At 44.1% G+C, this 22,229-nt stretch overlaps 1 protein-coding gene across 1 annotated transcript; it reads left to right on the top strand.

The window, feature by feature from the left end:
* Positions 1-1,048: 1,048 nt before the first annotated feature.
* Positions 1,049-20,146, top strand: LOC134214783 (forkhead box protein F2). Its single transcript, XM_062694095.1, has 3 exons — positions 1,049-2,325; positions 17,948-18,474; positions 19,481-20,146. The coding sequence occupies exons 1-3, from the start codon at positions 1,358-1,360 to the stop codon at positions 19,912-19,914; spliced, it is 1,929 nt and encodes a 642-aa protein (XP_062550079.1). The 5' UTR covers positions 1,049-1,357; the 3' UTR covers positions 19,915-20,146.
* Positions 20,147-22,229: the final 2,083 nt, after the last annotated feature.

The raw sequence follows: 22,229 nt of genomic DNA, 5'->3' as shown, positions 1-22,229 counted from the left end.
AGAATGAAAGACTTTTGGAAAGAATTCATATTGGATTTTCTAAAGAGGTTTCTACATGCCTCCATGATTACTTGCAGGATTTTTTTTTCAAAATTGCATACAGATTTTTTTTTTGCGAAACTAGTTTTTCTAGAAAACAATTGGAGTGAATATTCAAAATTAAGGAAAAATATTCAATTCAGTGGGTTACATACGCCATTTTGTCCATTTTTTCCAGTTCACAAGAAACAAATTCCTGCTGTGCTTGAAAGAGATAGTATATTAAGGTTCAACAGACAGACGGAAAACCTTATGACATGCTTCTTCTTCAGTTCTGAACAGCTTGTCCGTGGCTCATTGTTTTTTAATTAAAGCGTGTACTTTCGACTCATTGTTATTATTATTGTTTTTATTTAAGGGCTTTCAGCTCTTGGCTGGCTCACCTCTGCCTCTCGACTCCCCATTTGAACCTTTGAACAAACGATAGAGACACAACCTGCTCAGTTTCTCTTTGCCCGATTTCCCTGATTGCCCTACGAATACCCTGATAATTCCTTGATTTTTCCAGGTTCACAATAATTCCCTGATGATTCCAGGTTTTCCAGGTTTCTTCAGGTAGTCGACACCCTGGAGTTGTCCCAAGAATTATAGGAAAAAATCCTTGGAATTTTCTTGGAAATAAAAAAAATCGTGGGATTTCATTAGAATTTGCCATGGACATAAAGAATTACCCGTTGAAATTAAGAAGATGTTCCCATTGAAATTCATAATTTGAGAACCGCTCGATTCGATAAACGCAGCCCCGAAATAAGCCGGAATGGCATGCGAACGGGCTCTGGGATTGGGATATAGGATTTCCATCGACCGATCGCGCGCGCTGGCTGGTGGGCAGCGGAATGAGAGAACAAGTGCACCATACCGCACCATACCGTGTAGTGCGTGGGCCGGCGGAAAATTGTTGCTTAGCAAGGCAGAAAAAGTAAAACGGGTGAAATGGAAAATGTCTTGTTTGGTTTTTTGTTTGTACCGAAGGATTTCTCAAATTAGTTCATCGTTACGCTTCGTCGAGTTCGGTCGTGTGCGCAACCAGCTGGGTCTCATTCTCGTGGTGACCTGGGACGCGAGTCAAGTGACCTCTTGGAAGACAAATTAACTGGCTGTGGTTGATTTTAATAATCTATTAATGCGGAGCAAATATTTATTTTTTGTTTGATTCAAGTGGCCTAAATATTTACGAATAGCCATTAAGTTTGTTTAATCTCATGTTTGTGGAAGCTCGTGCGGGTGTTTACAGGATTCGTCCGGTGTCTAGTGAGGAAAACGTGTTAATTGAATATTGTTGTGACTGATTGGTGAATTTATAGATTTTTGTCAGAAAATGATCAAAACGGAAGAACATGCGGACTCCAGTACGTTGTCCGTGTCTGGAGGTTATCATTACAGAAACATTTCTTCAAATATTGTAATGGCTACTCCACACATAATCGAGAACCCTGCGCTTCAGAACATGGATAATCATTATCACTATCATACGTCCATTTCGTCGTCACAAATAGACGTGAAGAATGAAATGGATGAGCGTAACTCCCCTGCCTATCACGTGTCTGACGTGAAGATGGAAACTGAAAAAATCCCTTCGATGTATCACCACTTTGATAAAATATCATCGTACTACATCAATCGATCACCGTATCTCATCTCACAAATCAACGACGATGCGGACTACGGCGAGCCCCGTGCATCTTATCTGTCCCAACTGGACAACTCAATTAACTCCATGAAGCTATCGGACCCAGTTGGTATCCCTCCGTTGATTAACTATCAGTCCATAACGCATCCCGATATGACCACAATGCAACAGCGCTGCCGAAGCAATGGCAGCAGTGGCGGTCATATTTCACCCACTTCGTCAATGAACTCCGGATCCCTGCCCACGATCAGTAGTGTACAATCGATGGCCAGCAGTACCAGCGGGGGTCACATAACGATCGTCCCGAACACGATGCTGCACAAGTCGCAATCTACGTCGCCGATAACGCCGTCGGCATCGCCCACCTTGTCCAGCTCGTCACAACCGACGGCGGCGATGATCAACGGTAGTGGTGGATCGACGCCCATTTCGTCACAGAAGAAATCCCCGCACGCGGCCGTCGGCAACGGAAGTGGGGAACAACAGTTGACCAGCACCACGGGATCTGGGGAGAGTCCTGGATCGAAGAAGACGAACGGTGGCCGAAGGCAGGAAAAACCACAACTCAGCTACATCAACATGATTGTGATGGCGATCAAGGACTCGCCCCATCGGCGGAGGACCCTCAGTGAGATCTACAAGTATTTGCAGTCGAAGTGAGTAGCTTGTAGCTTAAACATTTGTTTCGAGTAAGTCCATTTTTCTTAGTCGTAGTAGCAAAGTCCCATCTTAATTTTGTCTACCCCCCATTTTGACAACATTTTCTTCGCGATTTCGGCAACATCCTCAAAAATAATTTTTTTATGTCTTTGTGCATTCGTATGTCGAATGGGAAGGGAAGTCAAAAAAATGTCCAATCCGGAAATTTCCTAGGCCAGACTGGGAATCGAACCCAGCCACCTTCAGCATGATTTTGCTTTGTAGCCGCGCATCTTAACGCAAGGCTAAGGAACGCCCTAATATTTTCCTTAATTTTTTTTAGTATCAATTTGAAAATATTTGAATCTTCTTAGTATTAATACGAAATAGGATAAATGAAATCAAAGAGAATGTCATTGAGGATTATACGCGTATTATAGACTCTTTACAAATAGTCACAGATAAAAATATGTTGTGATTTTAAATGTATTTTCATGCACATATTTGGAGCATGCGAATAAACGTAACATTCAATCGATCTCACTATTCTTTTAAATCGAAATAAATTTAATCGGCGCTTGCTTGTAAAATTCAATCAAATTTTACTGAACATCGAGTGTTGATTCGTTTGATGGGATAAGCTGCAATTTTACACGTCGTTGAAATTTCAAAATTATTTGCTGTGGTGACCACTGCGACAGGAATAATGAACCACCACTTTTATCACTGCTCGTTCCTAACAATTTCTAGTGAAGATAATCTGTACTTCTTATTCGCGTTTTTGTGTTCCTTTTTACACTTCCATCATGTAACCAGCCCACCGTAGAACGTCTTATTTTTTCTAGCATTCATTACCAGCAAACTTGACCTACACCATTATACATAGTGCAACACCTGTTAAATAAAGCCCGCTTGATGTACACTCTGCAATCGATACTGCATGAGTGATCCAAGAGCATGCAAACCCCGGAAGGTTCAATTGCTAGTGATTAGCATATTTGATTATCTGAATGCGTTATTATTTTTTGCTACCGAATCGTTTTGCTCGTACTGCGCTCTTCTTCTGGTATCATTCGGATAACTATCGAGAACCATTTTATCGAGTTCAGCATTCTGGCTCTATGCCACTGGCGGAGTTAAGCTGGGGCACGATGAGGAATCTGACCCACCATATCGAATATTTTCCCTCTTTAATTATATACGACACGATTGATCCGACAAAAAGAAACAGATTTTTCGGTAATTTTTATAATCTCTGTATAGTATCTATAGGAATGTCCGAAGGTCTTAAGGATTCATTTAGGAATTGTTTGACAAAAAAAAGTTGAAAAAGTTCTAAATCCAATTTCCAAAAGAATTCTCTAAGTTATTCACAAACGGAATTCTCCTAAAGGAATTGTGCAAGATTTTCGTGAAACAATTCAAAATTGGAAATACAAATAAATTTCCAAAGAAACTTACAAAGCAATTCCTAAAGGATTTTCTAAAGGAATTTCCAAAAGAATTTTCATTCCAAAGCAGAAGTTGCGAAGGAACTTTCGAAAAAATTTCGAAAGGAATAACCGGAAGAAATTTGGACTCTCCATAGGAATTCCTAAAGAAATTTTCGAATGAATTCCTAAAAGAATTCGTAAAGGAATTTCCGAACGGAATTCCCAAGTCGAATTCTGAATGAGTCTCCCACATTTTTTAATTTCTGCAAAAACAATCTTTAGACATTCCTCCAAGAATTCTTTCGGTATTTACTTCAGGGATTTCTGCGGCAAATCTCCCGGAAAATACTGCGAAGATATGTATATCCAGAAATTTCTTTGGATACTACTCAAGATATTTCTTCTACAATTCAGGAAAAGAATCTTAAATTTATTCGGAAATTCATTTAGGGGTCGTACACTTATTACGAAAGCAATTTTTCTGGGTTTTTCAATCCCCCATCCCCCCATGTAAGATTTTTTCCATATAAAAGATTTTTTACTTATATGACGCGTAAGAAAACACCAGACCCCCCTCCCCCCAAAAGTGCTTACGTGATATGGGTACGGCCCCTTACGAATTCTTTAAGAAATTCCTTCAGTTTTTTAGAATACCCTTCAGGAATATCAAAGGAATATCTAAGAATGCCTTTGGAAATTCCCTTAGAGTTTTCTTTGGAAATAGATTTGCGAAATTCTTCGAAATATATTTCAGGTATTCTTCCAGTCATTTTTCAAGAAATCCTATCGGATTTTGAATTCTTTCGATGTTTCCCCCAGAATTTCTTTCAGAACTTTACCCAAAATTTAAAAACAAATTCTTTTGAGAATAATTTTGATTATACCCCTGGATTGTTTTAGCAACTCTTCTGAAATTGCTTTAGACCTTTGGAACCTCCTTTGAGGATTCTTTTTTCAATTGGAAAAAAGAGCTAACCTCGGTGAAGGTTGGTACTCGGATTCTAAAGGGTTTTTCACAAACGCGACCAAACGTGGTCTTGTTGAGTGGGGATTATTACGCCTATCTAGAGAGTAGGTGGTTGAGGGTTCGAGTCCCTCTTATCAATTTGTTCATTCCGGAAACATGTGCTGTGCATATGCGCAGCCAAGTTATTTGACAATAAGATCATTCAGATGAGGTTTCATGAATTTATCCAAAAGCTCGTTCGGAAAATCTTCCAGACATTTTTCTCGTTAGAAATACTCCTAGGAATTAATTCGGTTAGTCATCCAGAATTTCTTTCAGGAATACCATCGTAAATTTCTCTATGTAATCAATTGGAAATTCCTCCAATGCTTCATTACAAAATTCCTCAAAAATTCACTACAAATAAACCTAGAAAATAAAATCCAAAACTCTTTCGAAAATTCGTTCAAAATATCCGAACGAATGATTAAAGGAATTTCCGAAGAAACTTCTGAAGGACTTTCAGACATTCTTCAATTTCTCTAGGCATTCATCCTTCAGAGATTCTTTCCAAAAATTCTCTGGAAATTACTTTCGAGATATAGCATAGCATAACATATGTAATTGTACAAACCGTGGGGTGCTATACAATGCTCAATTGAGAAATCTACTGTATATTGTCGCAAATTGGTACGCAAATTGGGATTAGTATTTTTTTCCTATACAGTAGCAGTTGTATACCTGGCTACGTCCTTACAATCACGGAAGGAAGGGAAGGAATGTTAGTTCAACATCTACTATTGAAGATGCAGGGAACCTATACTACCTTCATAGATGTCTCGGAAAAAAAATGTTTTTTAGTGGGTAAGGTGAATAATAGGGAGTTCTATTCGACAATATAGAGCGTTTGTCAATAACAATATATGCTGAAAAATTATTAAAGTATATTCATTAATTTACTTACGAACCGTCTAGAGCAGAACAAAGTAACTCAGATCTTGAAAATGATTCGCATCATATACAGCGTCCTACCTAAAAAACGTCCGATCGCGCACCAAATGCTTACTCACTCGACCGCGCGAACTATCAGACTACTGAGCAGAAACAAGACAAAACAGGCACTGATTGGTTTTTATTTTGACCGCTACTCTGGTAATTACTTTCGAGATATATCCAGAAATTCCTTTGGAAATGCAAAGAAAGCATTCAAAGAAGGCATTCCTTTGAAAATTCCATAATGATTTTATTTAATTTCTTAATTTCTTCGGAAATTGTTATTAAAATTCATTTGCCAATTCCTTTGGAAAACTCTTCAGAAATAGGGGAACGACCCGATCTCCATCTCACTGAACATATATTCATCTCATCGCGCCATAAACAAATACTACATCAATTTATTCGCTTCTTTTTGTCAACATGCGTGCTCACTGCTTAAAAAATCACAAAAAAAAGAAATTAATCAAATATATTTCCATTGCTTTGTTTTTGATGAAATGAACATCGGAGCCATGATATGAAATCCAGGAGCAGTTGCCCTACCTACGGAAATTGGTTCAGGAAAACCTTTCTAAATTCCTTTGAAATTTTTTCAGGAATCATTCGGAAATAACTATAAGAGTTCAATTGGAAATTTCGTTTCAAAATTTCTTTGAAGTTCATTTCTTGAAGGGGGGGGGGGGGTGGGAATCTGCTCAACAGACATCCTGGGTTGTCCAGGAAGTGCGGGGTTAGGGATCACGTGCACCCCAAATTGACCTTTCTGCGATAGGGCCTATTCGCCAGCACACAGAGGGACTTGCCGACGCGGTGCCTGCGCCTGCCCTAGCCTTGACGAGGACCCCTTTCCGTCCTCGGGCTCGGAACCCGCCCGGTTGACCGACGCCGCGAAAGCGACGATAGCATGTTGTTCTTCGCGCGGCCACTTGTTCGATAAAAGGATCGAGTTCGACCATAGAGCATGACCACCGGTATGACCCATGAAGCCGACTCCGATCCCTTGGACCACCTCTTATTTGCGCCTGAACTAGCCATCCTTGAGTCCACGCGCCATCTTCTGTGTAGCTCCGAGACGATTTGGGCGATAGCCGATAAAACGGCGTTCCAGCCAACTTCATCTTTAGACATCCTCCGAACTAGGTTGTCCGGGGTAGTGTCCAAACCACATGTGGCAAGCATGTGGACACGCATTGCGCGAAAACGTGAGCACACGAACAACACGTGTTCCGCCGTTTCCTCTAAACCTGCGCACACCAAACACTCGGGCGAGGCCGAGCAAGCCAGCTGCGTTACCTGCACTGTGATTTTGCAGCACGCTTAAACGCCGGGCACATCGAACCACCTATGGGGTGCTTGCTGTTCACAGCTTTGCTGGAACAAATCAAACAATTGGGAGGGTTCGTGCAGCATTGTGCCTTATGTCCCTCCACTCCGCAGCGTCGGCAGAGATTGCTTCTGTCAGGAGCTTTGCAGTCCCATTGCTTGTGCCCCGGTTCCAGGCACAGTTGAAGCAAACTTCGGGTTGCTCGTATATGCCCACAGGGCACATCGACCATCCCACCTTGACGCTCCCTAACTTGACTACCTTGGAGGCGTCCGCTGCAGATAGCTGAACCAATACTACCTGCGTCCCTGCCGGACCTTTCCGTAGCCGAACGGCTGCGGTGGGCGTCTCCACTTCACACTGTCGCCGCAGTGCCGTGACGAGCTCTTCGACTTCGGTGATCTCGTTCAGGTTCACCTCCGTAGTGAGTGCCCTCACCTTGACCGTCTCGCCTAGGACTTCCTCCGCCAACTTCTTGTAGGCGCGCCCTTTTGCGAGACGCCCCGCTTCAGCTCGAGGATCATCTCGCCCATCCGGGTACGTCTTATTCGACGTACGTCGGCGCCGAGTTCACCGAGCTTGACGTCACTCCTCATCGCCTTCAAGACTTAGTACTTAGTACTTAGCCTCGTCCGCCGTGATAACTAGGGCATCGCCCTTGGAGCGATTGGCGCCTACCCTAGACTTCTTGCTACCCTCATTCGCCTGGGCCTTCTTTTCGGCCCTTGACGTCTTCGGTTTCCTCTTGTTCTTGACCAGGGTCCAGGAGGCGTCACCCCCCTCTATTTCCATGGTCTGGTGCGGCTGAGAACTCTCAGCCTGCCGTAACCCCTTACCACCGTCTTTCCTGGGTGGATGGACCTTTCCAGGTCCTTCCTCCCCCGGTTCTGGAGGTACCTGGCCGGGGTTCAGCTTCCCAGCCCCACTACCCTTGTTCGGGGTAGTAACCCTCCGCGTTTTGGAGCGGCCCCCAGGGAGCTCATCCCCTGGAGACTGTCTCCCCCGTTTTTGTGTCTGCTCCGTTGGAGCAGTCACCCCCGACGTACCCGCAAATACTTGAGCCTCAGTCTGGGTAGACTTTGGTACCATCGTCTTCGCTGGCACGCCTTCGGTCGATTCGACCTTGCCCGAGTCCGCGAATCCTTGGGCCTCAGTCTGGGTAGACCTCGACTCCACCGATTTCACGGGTTTACACTTGGCCGTCCCGACCGCCCTCTCCAGCTTGGCGTCCAGCATCGACTTTCGAAGTTTCTGCAAGCTCCTCTTGAGGTCCTTACTGATATTATGCTCCGATGACGCAAAGTCGATGATGGCGTTCAGCTGTTCCGTCACCACCTCGAAGGCCGAAAGCCCATCGCGTTTGCGGTTCATCGCCTCCACAAGCCATGGGCCGTCAATAACCTCTACCGGCGTTTTTTAGCCGAGAGGAAGGTTACGTGACCCACGCTGGCGCTGCGCACTGAGTTGCCGACTATTGCCTCTGGCCTCCTAGGCGGAGACCTGAACAACCCACCTCTTGCGAAGGGGTTGTCGCTTATACTACTACCACTAATTGAAGAATTGACTTGGTTTTCCATTTTGGTCCCACGAGTTGCTCAGGAAAAGAAGTCCACCACGCCAGAGCCCAGCATAACGCGGTAAGGGACAATTACTGTGGAGGGTGCCCAGGTATCCCACAGGCTCCGTTAAAGGCCTAGCTCATTATTTCACCCCCCCTGGCCATGCATCCCCTCGGCACGGGTCGCTTGACGTCGGGATTAGGGACGATGGTCCCGGTCTAACTCGCAGTGGCCATGGGGAGGGGTCGTCAGGTCCTTGGACAAAGTCCCTGCTGCCCCCGTGTCTGTATGTGTGTATGTATGTATGTATGTATGTGTGTGTGTACAAAAAAATGTGAGACACACTTTTTTGTACTTAGCCTTACCCGATTTGCTTGCAAAATAGAAATTTTTTTTTTCAAAAACTTTTGCAATGCATTTAAATGAACGCAAATAAATCAGGGGGTCAAACGCAGAGGGGTGTAAGTGACAAAAATTTAGTTTTGAGAAAAATGGGTGCAAAGTTTTTCAATATTTTTTCGCTTCATACAAATTGTATGAAAGTTCAGAAAATTACTAATTTTCTGTGAATTTTCACATTTTTTATAAACATCTTACAAACTATATCAACATATTGCCGCGAGTCTCGAGAACCAAAGCATTTTTTGCTGTAGTCAACTCAATTTCGACCAAAATGTCACTTACACCCCTTTGCTTCTAACTCCCTCAAATGTGAATTGATGGAAATAGCTGAATCTATCTCCCTAAAGTGCAATTCTTGTTACTTCTATGAATTTTATTGTTTTGAAATACACGAGAAAGGCACCATCACCGCTAGGTGGATTATTCTGGGTTTTTAAATAATTCCTGTAGAATTTTTTTTATGGTTGAGCTAAAAGAATTTTTGAAGGAAGGACGAATGTCAATTCCTGGCATAATTTTCCAAAATAGGCCGGTACAAATATAATTTTTTTTTGTCCTGTTGGTCTCTGGATAACGAAGGGGGTGGTGAATAAAAAAATAAATGGATAAATTGATAAAACCGTGAAACTCATCAGTTTTCTTACCTTCCGGAACTCGCTTGTTCCTAAATCCTTCCGTAACTCGCTTGGGGGCAGCAGGGACTATGTCCAAGGGCTTGACGATCCCTCCCCAGGCCATCTGCGAGTTGTGGCGCCTGCCTAGGATGTGGTGGGGTTTGACAGTGGGCCCTGTTAATTCTCTATAAAAAGCTGCATGAATCCGTAAGTAGGCTCCGCCAAAGCGACCGTGTGCCGCTCAAAGCGCACAAGGCCAAGTCCTAGTGTTAGGTGGGACGCTAATCAGCCCTGACACGACGGCCCTCCGACGAGACAGAAGGTTTGCGCAGGCCCAATAAGCCGCCTTTAAAAACAACCATTACGAACGACATAGAAGATAATACGACTCGATACAATCGGCAACGTCCTAGGCGACGAATAAAGGGTCACGAATTGAAGTTTGAAACATGGAACTGCAAGTCGCTAGGCTTCGCAGGTTGCGACAGGATAATCTACGATGAATTACATTCCCGCAACTTCGACGTCGTATCACTGCATGAAATCTGCTGGACAGGACAGCAAGTGTGGAAAAGCGGGCATCGAGCGGCTACCTCCTACCAAAGCTGTGGCACTACCACCGGCTTCATAGTACCGGCTTCATAGTGCTGGGAAAGATGCGCCAACGCGAGATTGGGTGGCTGGCAGCCAATCAACGCAAGGATGTGCACGCTGAGGATAAAAGGCCGTTTCTTCAACTGTAGCATCATCAACGTGCACTGCCCACACGAAGGAAGACCCGACGACGAGAAACAAGCGTTCTATGGAGCTGGAGCAGACATACGATGGATGTGGGACGTCAAAATCGTCATCGGCGATAGGGAGGAGGAAATGCATAGACCGGTCATCGGACCGGATAGTCTGCATACCGTATCGAACGACAACGATGCATAAACTTTGCAGCCTCCCGCGGAATGGTAGTCCGAAGCATTTTCTTCCCCCGCCTGAATATCCACAAGGCCACATGGAAATCACCTAATCAAGTAACGGTAAACCAAATCGACCACGTTCTAATCGACGGTAAATTCTTCTCCGACATCACGAACGTACGCACTTACCGCAGTGCGAATATTGAATCCGACCACTACCTACCACTACGGTATACAACACGCGTCGAAGTCGTCCGCCGCGGCTAAACATTGGGCGGCTACAAGACGGTAGCCCAAGACTACGCGTAGCAGCTGGAAGTGGCACTCCAAAGAAAGAGCAGGCACTAGGCACGGTGCCTCCGGATCAGAGAAACGACTAGTATGACGGCGAATGTGAGCAGTTAGTTGAGGAGAAGAATGCAGCATGGGCGAGATTGCTGCAACACCGCACGAGGGCCAACGAGGCACGATACAAACGAGCGCGGAACAGACAAAACTCGATTTTCCGGAGGAAAAAGCAGCCAGCAGGAAGATCGTGACCGTGAAGAGACGCTAATAACGCACGAAAGTTCTATGAGAAGTTGAACCATTCACGTAAGGGCCACGTGCTACAACCCGATATGTGAGCTTGAGCTTTTTTTTTTTTTTTACAAGGGAGAATGCATTTACACACTAACCCAGTACACGTGCATTGTAGTTGCCAAACTACCACACGGAAGTGTACTGGAGTGTCGGACTCGACCATACCGGTAATACCGACTAAACTCCCTTGGGCTCCACCATCGTTTCCCCCAGGAACTACCTCGCAGTACTACTTCTGGGGGGACGGCAGTACTAAGCGTACTCGCTCATGATCGCTCACACAGGCACTCGTCCCACGCGAGACTGACTTGGGTGCTCGCACACCATTCACTCCATTTGAGTCTTACTTGGATGCTCTCCCGGACGCGCCGCTGCCATGCCTCGAGGTGTCAATAGCGGTAACTGCCTGGGCCTACAGATATTGCGCTACGACACTCCTGCCTCCAGCACGAGCAGATCAATCACACCACTGCCGAAGCAAACCACACGCTACCCTGCCGAAGCAGGGACACTCCCCATGCACCACATGTGCACGACTGTAGGTGTGTGGGTACAACCCACACACCTAGCCGCCGAAGCAGCTTCTCCAAAGACCATTCGCTCCATGTGACCCTTTTTCGGGTGCTCACTCTAACACTCCACTGCAATGCCTCGAGGTGTCGATGGGATACCTCGACTCCTACCTCAGCATGTGCAGTCCATACTCAGACTTCTGCTGCGCTTCGAGGTGACAATAGCGGTGACACGCTATGACACTCCTGCCTCAGCACAACCAGATCACTCACTCCCTGCCGAAGCAGCTCACGCACTACCCTACCGAAGTAGGGACACTCCACATGCCAATTGGCACTCCCTGGGCTTGTGCTTTTGAAGCGGCACACAGTCGCTTTGATAGAGTCCGCTTACGGGCACTTGTGGTTTTTTTGGGAGGGATTTTAGCAGAGCCCACTGCTAAATCCCACCACGCCCTAGGCAGTTCTCCCTGACTCGCAGACAGCTGGGGAGGGGTCGTCAAGCCCTTGGACATGGTCCATGCTGTCCCTGCTGTCCCTGCTGCCCCAAAGCTTGAGCTTGAGCTTGATTGACTGCTCGTAGTTGCTACTCCATTATGATCAGATCAGCTGTTCTTGCACAGGGAACCAACAGATGTTTGCTTGGGACTAGCTCACATCTTCAATGTACAAGTACTGGTGATCTCATTTGTTAAATCATACTGGCGCCTGCCACGTCAGAATGCAAGTCAATGTAGGGAAGGGGGAGGAAATGATGATGCAATCACTCGCCCACTGCAAGCCGAATATACCTCTGCACTTGCCACGAGTTCATGCGGAATTTGTTGGAATTTTTGGGTTAGGTTCGAGAGGCAGAGGTCCGTTTTGGTTAACGAGCTGCCAATGTGATAGATAGGAGAAAGCAACTGATGGAATTTCTAATTGGATGTTTGGAAACGCGCTTTATAGTTCATTTCCAATTCTAGCAGATTACTGTTAGAATATTCAAGTTGAAGGTATAGGAATTGAGATGGAAACGGTATGGAAGTCCATTTCCAGTTCTAGCGATTGCTAGAACATGAGAAATATAGAGAAAGATACAGAGTAGGAGAATGGAACGGACCTGGGATTGAACCCACGACCTCCTGCGTATGAGGCAGAAGCAGTAGCGATATGACTACTAAGCCCGCTACCACAGCCCGATATGTGTAGGGACATAAACGGGAAACTTCTTACAAACGAGCGTGAGGTGATCCAAAGGTGGTGGCAGCACTACGAAGAGCACCTGAATGGCGATATGGCAGACAACGGTGGCGGTATGGTAACGAACCTAGGAGCACGCGCGCAGGACATGCGACTTCGGGCTCCGAATCTCCAGGAAATCCAGGAGGAGATCGACCGGCTGAAAAACAACAAACTACCAGGAGAGCTGTTTAAACACGGTGGTGAGGCACTGGCTAGAGCGCTGCACTGGGTGATTACCAAGGTTTGGGAGGATGAGGTTCTGCCGCAGGAGTGGATGGAAGGTGTCGTGTGTCTCATCTACAAAAAGGGCGATAAGCTGGATTGTAGCAACTACCGCGCAATCACATTGCTGAACGCCGCTTACAAGGTACTCTCCCAAATTTTATGCCGCCGACTAACACCAATTGCAAGAGAGTTCGTGGGGCAGTACCAGGCGGGATTTATGAGTGAACGCTCTACCACAGACCAGGTGTTCGCCATACGTCAGGTATTGCAGAAATGCCGCGAATACAACGTGCCCACTAGAGTGATTCAAATTTTGACTTTTTTGCACCCCGATGCTTAAACGATTGCATTTACCTTTTTATTAACCCACCTAAATTTTTAGCTAGTTTGGATGAAATTTGAATGAGCACGCGCGGTTTGAAGTTTGTATGAAAATTACTATGAAAACAGTAGCTTTCATGGAAAACCGTTCCCCAACGCTTCCCTTTAAGCTCTAAAAATATATGAGTACATCGGCAACATGAGAAATTTTACAAGGAAGCAGACCGTCTTTGTTGCGAAACGATTTGATGCTCGCAAGAAAAGTTATTAAGGAAATACTGAATCGTGGGAAATTCAATTTAACACGTAAAAGAATAACATCAATATCAATAATGAGCATTTTTGTTTTCTTCATAACTTTGCTTCTAAACGAGAAATCGCTTCGCAACAACAACTGCCTTTCAGCTTGAGAAGTATTCTGTGTAGGCATTGTGTTGATTATATTTAAATAGTTCATGGGCCACCTCACGGAACGGTCTTCCACATAAGGGTCAGTTTTCACAGTAATTTCCATACAAACTTCAAATGACGTGTGCACAGTTGAATTACATCCAAAATTGCTAAAAATTTAGGAGGATTATTAAAATGCCAAATGCAATCGTTTAAGCATCGGGGGGCAAAAAAGTTAAAATTTGAATCACTCTAGTGCCCACACATCATCTATTTATCGACTTCAAAGCCGCATATGATACAATCGATCGGGACCAGCTATGGCAGCTAATGCACGAAAACGGATTTCCGGATAAACTAATACGGTTGATCAAGGCGACAATGGATCGGGTGATGTGCGTAGTTCGAGTTTCAGGGGCACTATCGAGTCCCTTCGAAACGCGTAGAGGGTTACGGCAAGGTGATGGTCTTTCGTGTCTGCTATTCAACATCGCTTTGGAGGGAGTAATACGAAGGGCAGGGATTGACACAAGTGGTACAGTTTTCACGAAGTACGTCCAGTTAGTTGGTTCGCCGACGACATTGATATCATGGCACGTAACTTTGAGAGGATGGAGGAAGCCTACATCAGACTGAAAAGCGAAGCTAAACGGATTGGACTAGTCATCAACACGTCGAAGACGAAGTACATGATAGGAAGAGGCTCAAGAGAGGTGTAAGCCACCCACCACGAGTTTCTATCGGTGGTGACGAAATCGAGGTGGTTGAAGAATTCGTGTACTTGGGCTCACTGGTGACCGCCGATAACGATACCAGCAGAGAAATTCGGAGGCGCATAGTGGCTGGAAATCGCACGTACTTTGGACTCCGCAAGACGAATAGAGTTCGCCGCCGTACCAAACTGACTATCTACAAAACGCTTATAAGACCGGTAGTTCTCTACGGACACGAGACCTGGACGATGCTCGTGGAGGACCAACGCGCACTGGAAGTTTTTGAAAGGAAAGTGTTGCGTACCATCTATGGTGGGGTGCAGATGGCGGACGGTACGTGGAGGAGGCGAATGAACCACGAGTTGCATCAGCTGTTGGGAGAACCATCCATCGTTCACACCGCGAAAATCGGAAGACTGCGGTGGGCCGGGCACGTAGCCAGAATGTCGGACAGTAACCCGGTGAAAATGGTTCTCGACAACGATCCGACGGGAACAAGAAGGCGAGGTGCACAGCGGGCAAGGTGGATCGATCAGGTTGAGGACGATTTGACCCTCCGCAGACTGTGTGGTTGGCGAAGTGCAGCCATGGACCGAGCTGAATGGAGAAGACTTTTATGTGCAGCACAGGCTACTCCGGTCTTAGTCTGATAATAAATAAATAATGGGTACCTATTTTGTATCAGGCAGATCATAACACGCATTCTCACCTACTGTGCAAGACAACGTCTGCCGGGTCATCTAGTTCATGAGAATAACACTTACGCCAGACCTATGTCTTGTCTTAATGTCCAAATTCTAAATAAAAAGAATTAAACTAAAAATTTTGGAACACATTTCTGTTAATCTGTTTTGCAATATTGTGATGTTTCAGACGTAGCAAACCGGCTTTTTATTATTCCGGGATATTTTGAAAAGTAAATAGGTAAAACAAGTACCTTCGAATTGCTTACATAAACTTATATTTAAACCTATGATGTTTGAGGCGTCACTAACCATAGTTTCCATTCAATAAAGAATACTGATTCACCCGATACTGCAGCTCCTCTCATTAACATTTCTGGTTGAATGGTGATTTCTAAAATAATACAATTGTCCCAAATACACTGGGGTCGCTTTTTACGCGGGTCGCTGTAAACGTGACTTTTTGATGATTTGTTTTTAATTACGCGTTGTTTCTTCCCGCGGAATTTAAAATTCATGTCATTTCTGTAAAACATCCATCAATAATCATTTAGAAAATTTTGTATTTGGCTAAATCATAGGTCTGGCGTAAGTGTAAAGATGACCCTGCAGACGTTGCCCTGCACAGTAGGCGAGAATGCGTGTTATGTTCTACCTTTTTAAAATTTCCATGCAAATTTTTATTTCAATTTTTCATATTTTTTCCAATTTTAGTCGAGATTTTTACATGAGAAAATAGTCTGTAAATCCGTCGGACATGCTGATAAACAAATTTGCTAAAAGAATGCAGAAAATCTATCCAGCCGTTTCTTAGTTATGCACAATACAGTCCAATTCATTTTTATATATAACAAGAAGAAGAAGTAAAAGATGTTCATACGGCACTTATGTCAAGCTATGTCACATATATGTTGCAATGCAACCATTCGTGCATGAGTTATACTTTCCATTACCTAAATAAAATTCTGCCCCTACATGTATGCAGTTATTGTTAAAATGCTCATTATTGAACCGAAAATCATCAATAACTTCGCCAATATAGAAAATAAAATGAAACTGTCTTCGAAAGGTTCATGTTTTTATCGCGACGGACATCTTTATAGAACATTTGAAAAATCTAAAAAATATATTTACGAAAGTATAGTGAAAAACCTTATTTTTGGTGGTCGTTCATAAATAACAACCCATATCTCAACTTCTATAGCAGATAGAAATATAGTTTATATAGCAAAATTTTTCGTAGAAACTTTTTTTGCAACTTTCTCGAAGACACCAATGATGTATCTTTATAATTGGAAGAAAAATAATTTCCATCTCACTTTTAGGGGGATTAGTCAAAAAAAAAAATTTTCCAAGGTATGGAGCTTAACATACTGAAACTTTTCTCCGAAGTCACGAGACTCTAAAATCTACTTTTCATGGCCAAAACATTTTCGATCACGAATTCCTGGGTTAGAAAACACTGTGCGATGGTTTGAATATAGGCTTACCGTGCAAAGGCCGTTTCAGGTTTGTATGACAGTTGATATGGCGAGGTTGAATTTTACATTATTCTTAATCTGGCACTCCGTCATTGGGCGCTGGCGAGGGGAGAGACCATATGACTGGATGATATATTCAAGACCTTCAACTCCATAGACAATCCATATTAAATGGTCGTTCGAATAGTTGGGAGTCGATTTTAATCGAGGTTGCGAATCTTCAGCATGATAATTAGGCTTCTCGGAAAGCATCAATGAAACGCGAAATTCAACAAAATACCCAGAATTTGTCTGTGATATCTATCGCACCAGGGGCAGATGCTTCTAGTCTAGTCTAGTCTACGCTATTGCACCAGGGACAGATGCTTCATATAAAAAGTGTGTCATGGAGGTGAGTGGGGTATAAAATGCTATTTTTGCGTTACGTAATCAATGGGTCTTTACTGTGGTGCGGTTTCCGTTCAGTGTTGCTTTCAGCTATGTGGGTTCTCTTTTCCCCAGCGTTTGGAGGGGAGGGGCTGTAGCCAGTGTAATGAAAGGTTTAGTTTCCCATACTAGTTTTCATATAAACTTGAACCGGCTTGTGCTCAATAACTTTTTGTTCAAATCGGCTTTTGAGGACACTCGGAGCATGGGACGGAATAGAGTGAGCGTGGTGGAGCTAGGTCTTTTTTTTAACCACCCTATTAATATTCTTTGTATTTTTTTATAAATACGACACCAATACTACTACAGTATATGCACGCAAAAAAAAAGCGTTCTCGAATTCGTGAACCAGCAAAAATACACCGTGATTTAATTCATGGATTCGGGAACACCAGCCACGTTTTCCAAAAAAACGTGACTGTGCACCTGAATCCGTGGCTGTTGTTCACGAAAATAGTGTATGAACTTGTTAGTTCACGCGAGGCGGCTCTGTCCCAGAGTGGGGATGTAATGCCAGATTTCGTTTCCGCCCCTACGTAGAGTGTGGCCGACCCAGCCCCACTTCCGATCCCGAATTTCTGTTGCTATCGGCCTCTGGTGACAACGACGATGGAGCTCGTTGTTTGAGATCCAGTTGTGAGCCCACCAGGCCCGAATTATTACCGCAGGCATCTGTTGATGAACACCTGCAACCGTTGAGTGTTCTCCATTGATACACACCATGTTTCGCTAGCGTATAACAGCACAGATTTCACGTTAGAGTTGAAAATTCGTATTTTGGTGCGTTTTAAACATTGGCAAAAAACTTTTGACATAGAGTTAAGCCCGTGTGAAAACCTTAACATTTTTCATTTACATAAAAGATTAAAACAAAATTCTTTTTTTTTAACTTGAATGCAGGTACGACTTCTTCAATGGCGAGTACAATGGCTGGAAAAACTCCGTCCGGCACAACCTAAGTCTGAACGAGTGCTTCAAGAAGCTCCCCAAAGAATGCGGCAAACCAGGAAAGGGTCACTACTGGACCATCGACGCCTCTGCCGAGTACATGTTCGAGGACGAGGGCAGCCTGCGGCGAAGACCGCGTGGCTTCCGGCGAAAGCAACAGCTCAAAGCCTATGCCGGTGGAAGTGCCTTCTATCCGGCAGGGGCAACCGGTTACGAAATCACGGTTCCCGATCTGCCCGGAGGATACATGTCACAGCCGTACGGTTCGTACGATTACCCTAGCGCAAATGGGCAAACATTTGGCGCCGACTCGTGGCACTACCCGTCGGAGGGACTGAGTCAGTACTCGAAAATAACCCACACATCGCTGCACGACCATCAACCTCCGCCGGGTTCCCCCGGCCAGCAGGGCCAGAGCTCAAGTGTGCTCGACTATGGCAACTATTCGTTCGGCTCCGGTTCCTACAGCATCGATAATGGTAAGTGTTACTTTTCGATGAATGAACTCTTTGTTTCGTTTGGGCGCATGTTGTTCTCGGCGCTACTATTGGAATCTTAATCGATGTCGAATGTGCCTCGTTGACAGTTTCACTTATTGTTGCTTCGACCTTCTCGGCTCGGTTTACGCTCAGATGAGGAGCGTGTAAATCATTGCGTGGAAAAGGAAAGTAGTGCGTCGCAGCTGATCATATTCAACAAGTTGTCAATTAATTTAGTAGTAAAAGTGTGACTTGCAAAGCATTTGAGTAAAGCCACAAAAGAGCTTGGTTGGTTTTTCATTAGAAGAATGTCTTAACAGCAATAGTTTTGTTCCGTAAATACACCCAGACGGCGGTTGTTAGATTTTTCATCAATTCTGTATAAGAATCTACCAAACCCTCTGCATAGGAACTGGGCATATGCGAAATTGCTAGATTCTTATACAAATATTGTATAAACGAGACACTGAAGACGACCTTACTGTTGAGGTCGAAATACGTATCTGTCAAAGGTATAATAAGTGGTAAAATTTAAGAACAACATGAATTGGAATCTAAATGTTCATGATTCTTAGCTTATTTCGCTTAGCATGGTATATTAGTTTAGTACTAGCTTTTATTACTCATATGAATTGTACCTTATCATGTTTACTCGCAGTATCAGCATTACTCCAATTGACGGTGGCAAATTTCACTTCTTCTCTTTGTTGGATTTTATTCTTTGCATTATTAGCTCTGACTACTGAGTCAATAACTTGAGAGCATTGATTGCCATCGAGACGCAATAAGTCAAACTGCTCAAATTTTAAAAGCACAAAACAAGTGTGAAGCGGACGAAAATCTGTTGAAACATCACTTTGGCATCGATTAAGAATGTATGATTTATGGGCCGTTAAATATATTCAGCTGAAACATTGTCCCACCGCGGCCGGCCTAATGGGGTTTCCCTTTTCAACAAAAAGCAATAAATAACCCAACACTTTGTTTGCTTCCTTTCATCCATCAGGTCTGAAAATGGCACCTCTCTCGCAAATGGTTCAACCCACGGGATCGGGCGGTGGAGGGACGCCATCAACTGTTGGTTCGTTGCCTTCGCAGCCATCGCCATCTTCAGGTGGAAACGCTGGGCCGCAGTCGGCAGGTGGTGTTGTAGGCGGAGTGGTATCGATGGCCCCGACCGCAAATGGCAGTCCTCAGCAGCAGCAGCAGCACTCTGTCATGGGAAACGGAATGACCAACGGATGCGGAAAGGTGATAACCGGTTACGGTGATTCCCCGCTGGGCAGCAATCACTCATCGATGCTCGCGGCGCAGCAGTTGCACCATCCTCACCACCACCATCATCACAACCCGCACCATCATGGCGTGTCCAATGGGGGACTGAACACAGTCCTGACTGCCAACGTGCAGTACGACCATGGGAAATATGCTGCGAATTGATGGCGGACACGCATGGAGGATTGGATTCGTTCGGTGCATCAAAGATGGAAGGATTTTGAATAAAAGTCATTATCCATTATTGATGATGAGGGTGGGTTGGATCATTACAGTACTAATAGGAATTTAAGTTCAGAGTTTAGAATGGCTGCTTGAATAGAAAATCATTTCATGCTGTGTTCTTTCGACATTGATTTCTTTGAGATAGATGTAAATAAATGATACCAAAGATTAACATTTGATAGTTTTTTTTTGTGGATTCTTGTGTTTGCATTCCACAACATGTTGTTCAAACCATTTCGGCTGTAGTTCTGTAACAAAAAAATGAATTGATTTACCTTGATTTACGCAATGGAAAATATTCTATTGTATAGGTGATGCAACCCCTTTAGATAAAGGAGTAAGACTTATATTTTATTACAACGAAATATTGTATGGATCGAACACCAAAACAAATGTTTTGTTAAGTTGGTGAACCAGTTCAAATTAAAAGCCTGTAAAAATAAAAATTGAGAGAAACATTGCAAATTTAGCGCCGTGATCGACCCCCGTTCAAAAAATATTGTCCGACCAAAATATGTTCCCATCAAAGTTTCTGATAGTAAAGTTACACAAAAAGGATCTGCTTACACTGATTCTGAATGATTATTTATTTATTTATTCAGACTAATGCTGAAGTGGCCTGTGCAGTACATAAGAGTCTTCTCCATTCCGCTCGCTCCATGGCTACACGTCGCCAACCACGCAGTCTACGGAGGGTCCACAAGTCATCTTCCAACTGATCGATCCACCTTGCCAGCTGCACACCTCGCCTTATTGGGCCCGTCGGATCGTTGTTGAGAACCATTTTCATCGGGTTACTGTCCGATATTCTGGCTGTGTGCTCGACCCACCGCAGTCGTCCGATTTTAGCGGTGTGAACGATGGGTGGTTCGCCTGCTCCGCGTACCGTCCGCCATCTGCACCCCACCATAGATAGTACGCAACACTTTCCTCTCGAAATCTCCAAGTGCGCGTTGGTGTCCTCCACGAGCATCGCTCAGGTCTTGTGTCCGTAGTGAACTACCGGTTTAATAAGCGTTTTATTTATTGGTATTTATTCCATCTGGCTTGAAGCCTTAATGAACTGATGAGGGAAAAAGCCAGTTTGAGTTGACATTGTTGGCCATGCTCAAATTGGCGTAAAAACCTCATATCTTTTCTTGAACGAATTTAACATGCAGTGCACAAATATACAAACAACACATTCTAAATTAAACATAGCATTCTGGAACAATTATTTCTCTACTAACAACAAAAACTTATTACTGACGATGATTGTTACGAAGTTGGACTAATAACTCTCTTCTAATTCTATTCCGAAACATGGTGGACGAGATGCCGTTGAAATCGAACAGTGCGTAGAACTCGTTGAAGCGTGCTGAGATAAACCATATGGGGTCGTGCATGCCATAATTGTATGATCGACCTTCTAGCTGGAGTATGTTCCTGGACCGGAGTGTCCGCTCCGGGGCATAGAAGTTCAGTTGATTCAGGATTTCAGGGCAGTCGGTCTCGTCGGTTAAAATTTTTGCAACGAACACCGCCTGAGTGATAGATCGCCTTTGTTCGAGGGTCTCTAGACCGAGCAACTGGCAGCGTTCTTCATAAGGGGGAAGGTTTGTTGGATCATTCCATGGAAGATTGCGTAAGGCGTACCGAACAAATCTTCTTTGAACGGCTTCTAATCTTGTAATCCAGGAAGAATGGTATGGACACCAGATTACCGAGCCGAATTCTAATATTGACCGAATAAGTGAGCAATATAGAGCCTTAAGGCAAAGAGGATCATGAAACTCGTCAGCAATTTAAAAATAAAACCAAGTTGTCTGTTGGCTCTTGCGACGATATCTACATAATGCTGCTTGAAGGACAAACTGGAATCCAGAATTATACCCAGGTCACGTACACTGCTGGTACGCTGCAGATTTGTATCGTGCATCACGTATTGGTAGAGTATTGGGGTCTTTTTGTGGTGGAAGGTAATAACATTACACTTGTGTACACTCAGTATTAGGACATTTGTAGAACACCATTCCTCGAACTTTTTTACCAGATTCTGGAGTAGTAGGCAATCTTGGATACAGCGTATAATCATGAAGATTTTGACGTCGTCAGCATAAAAATAACGGAATCCTGGTGGAATAGTGAATCCGACATCATTCATGAATATGGAAAAGAGTAAGGGTCCTAGGTTACTGCCTTGGGGTTTTGTAGATAGTCAGTTTGGTACAGCGGAGAACTCTATTGGATCGTCTTGCGGAATCCAAAATACGTAC

Source organism: Armigeres subalbatus, chromosome 2 (genome assembly GCF_024139115.2).
Source record: "Armigeres subalbatus isolate Guangzhou_Male chromosome 2, GZ_Asu_2, whole genome shotgun sequence".
Classification (NCBI taxonomy): Eukaryota; Metazoa; Arthropoda; class Insecta; order Diptera; family Culicidae; genus Armigeres; species Armigeres subalbatus.
The sequence above is the reverse complement of the archived record's forward strand: the minus strand, read 5'-3'. Positions and strand labels throughout refer to the sequence as shown.

Coding starts and splice junctions, on each gene's coding strand:
- LOC134214783 (XM_062694095.1), top strand. CDS start 1,358: ATGATCAAAACGGAAGAACATGCGGACTCCAGTACGTTGTCCGTGTCT. Junction 2,326..17,947: donor TACAAGTATTTGCAGTCGAA/GTGAGTAGCTTG, acceptor ACTTGAATGCAG/GTACGACTTCTTCAATGGCG. Junction 18,475..19,480: donor TTCCTACAGCATCGATAATG/GTAAGTGTTACT, acceptor TTCATCCATCAG/GTCTGAAAATGGCACCTCTC.